The 2,585-nt window shown below is 38.0% G+C and overlaps 1 protein-coding gene across 2 annotated transcripts in view; it reads right to left on the minus strand.

Moving 5' to 3' along the window:
- Nucleotides 1-2,585, minus strand: part of ULK2 (unc-51 like autophagy activating kinase 2) — a 123,570-nt gene that overhangs the window by 85,280 nt on the left and 35,705 nt on the right. For both annotated transcript variants that reach the window (XM_011998258.1, XM_011998259.1), the window contains exons 7-8: nucleotides 2,155-2,256; nucleotides 869-927 (exon numbers count right to left, since the gene is read on the minus strand). In XM_011998258.1, the coding sequence (XP_011853648.1) occupies nucleotides 869-927; nucleotides 2,155-2,256 (161 nt within the window). The remainder of the gene's footprint in view (nucleotides 1-868; nucleotides 928-2,154; nucleotides 2,257-2,585) is intronic.

Consider the following 2,585-nt stretch of genomic DNA (forward strand, 5'->3'; position numbering starts at 1 on the left):
ACACCTATAATCCTAGCACTTTAGGAGGCCAAGGTGGGAGGATCACTTGAGGTCAGGAGTTCAAGACCAGCCTGGCCAACATGGTGAAACCCCATCTCTAATAATAAAAAAAAAATACAAAAATTAGCCGGGTGTGGTGGCGGGCACCTACAGTCCCAGCTACTAGGGAGGCTGAGGCAGGAGAATTGCTTGAACTAGGGAGGCGGAGGTTGCAGTGAGCCTAGATCGTGCCACTGCACTCCAGCCTGGGAGACAGAGCAAGATTCTGTCACAAAATAAAAAAGCATACAGTGGCTTTCCACATCCTGTTGAGGAACATCATCTGTGATGTACTACAAAGTAAAAAACAAAAGGACACTGCAAACAACTCACAAAATATGATGTAATTTGTCTTAAACTATGTGTGTGTATAAATACATACATAAACAAGCACTCAAGATACAAGTTCAAGAGAAAACAAAAGGAAAACAAGCACTCAAACATGTATAAAGAACTCCCACAAAAACTATGTAGAAAGAGATACAGCAAACTCTTGTTACCCCTGAAGAAGAAAGCAAAGCTGTGGGGAATTCACTTTCTACTTTCCGTGTATCTATTCTGTCCACATTACCCTCCCCACAAGGAACACATGTAACTTCCGTATCTTTTTCTTTCAAATTTACATTTACATTTTAAAAGAGAAAGAAGAGAGTACAGTACTACACAGACACCTATGATGTGCCAGCAATTTTCCAATTTGCTATAACAAATGCTTTCACATTATCAACTGAAAAAGAATTCAAAAAGGAGAATACATAAAACACAAACAGTTCAAATAAACAACACTGTGTTCACAAATAGTAAAACCCAGTGTAATCTAAACACATACCTAGGCATTAAGCTCCTGTTTTTTTCATAAAACATCCTTAAGTCTTGAGGACTATTGGCCTATTGAAAAAAAAAAGGTTTAATTTCCTAAACAATGGGGGCAAAACTTCCAAATCATATGATTGACGCTCATATTCTTTTTTTTAACGGATTGAGGGAGTGGGAGTTTCAAGGAAGGGATTCAGAGGAAAGGAGGGAAAGTATGAGGGAGGAGGAAAGGAAAGAGAGATGATGCTCATATTCTTGCTACAGAACATAGATTCTCAACTTGAAAGCCATGGATTGCTGAAGGAGCCATAACTGGTCATTAGAAAGTCATAAAACCTATGACATTGTGTGAAAATTCTGTACATCTGAGTATAATGTACCTTTTCTGAGGTAGCTTTTCTGATGTCAGACTCTCAGAGGAGCCTGAAACTTAGAATAGATTAAGGGTCACTATTCTGAAGGTTACATGGCCTGCCCAATAAGTACGTTATTGTTGGGTAAAATTCAGGTGTACTTTACCTTAGGACCCTAAAGGAATTCAAAGAAAAGAACTATGTATACTGCTACTATGCAGTCTCTCCACAGCAACAAGTAGCTGATAACAACAACTGCTTAAATGTAGAAGCCTCCTCTACAATGCAAACTAGACTAAGAAATTAAAAGTGTTTAACCTGGCTGTGTCACTAATTTTCTTAATACTATCTTAGGCAAATATTTTCATTTTGTTCCAGTTTTCAAATTCAAAGATCTTCTTTATGACATAAGAAATTATAACATGACAATATGAACTCAAGAGAAATCATCGTGATTATACTCTACAGGGTCACTTTTTGACAGGATGTTGGGGGAGAGGAGAAGACAGACCCATACTAATTTCCATAAAGCGTATATAATTACCTCCCTCTCACCTAGCAGTGTCAGGAATAGAGAGCTAGAGATGGTTTCCAGAGATCTCCCCAGACAGCCCCAGCCCTCATGTGGATTCCAGGATCTCAAAACCAGGCTAACCAGGAAGCTGTGGTGTCACCATTCACACCCATTTCCCATCAGGCTGTTAGCCCTGATCCCAACATACAACAGACTGCATGCCCAGTTCAACTACAAAGGGCAAGCAGATAAAAGGGGAAAACCAAAAGATGTTCTGACTCACTAAAGCAGTTTTTGCCTATAAAAGAATCAAAGTAAGTCACAGAGGGGCCAAAAACACTGCTTTCAAAGTATTCTTCATTTTACAAATCAAACGCAACTATAAAACGACAAGATTCCAAAACTGAGGACATAAGAAAAAAGTCAGCCTACCTGAAAAGGTGGTTTTCCAACTAGGCATTGGTATATCACTGTTCCTATGCTCCACAAGTCAGCCTTAGCATCATAATGTTGAGACATAATAACCTCAGGAGCCTGGGGACAGAGAAATTTAAGGGGCATGCAGTATTTACATAATTAATATGCACATATTAATTAACTGGTAAAGGTGACACTCCTAACAAACTACCAGAATAAAACAACACCCTGTGATAGTTCTCTAATCAAATAATAAGGCAATGAACTTACAACATATTATCATATATTGAGATTTACTAGTAAATCTCAAAATCAATGTTGCATGAAAAGGGGCAAGTTATAGAAACAAATGTTTCAACTGATTATAATGGACACATAAAGTACAATGAGAGGACCAAAATAATAACAAAGAAAAATACATACCATAGGACATGGTGTATAAAATA

Source organism: Mandrillus leucophaeus, unplaced genomic scaffold (assembly GCF_000951045.1).
Source record: "Mandrillus leucophaeus isolate KB7577 unplaced genomic scaffold, Mleu.le_1.0 Scaffold564, whole genome shotgun sequence".
Lineage (NCBI taxonomy): Eukaryota > Metazoa > Chordata > Mammalia > Primates > Cercopithecidae > Mandrillus > Mandrillus leucophaeus.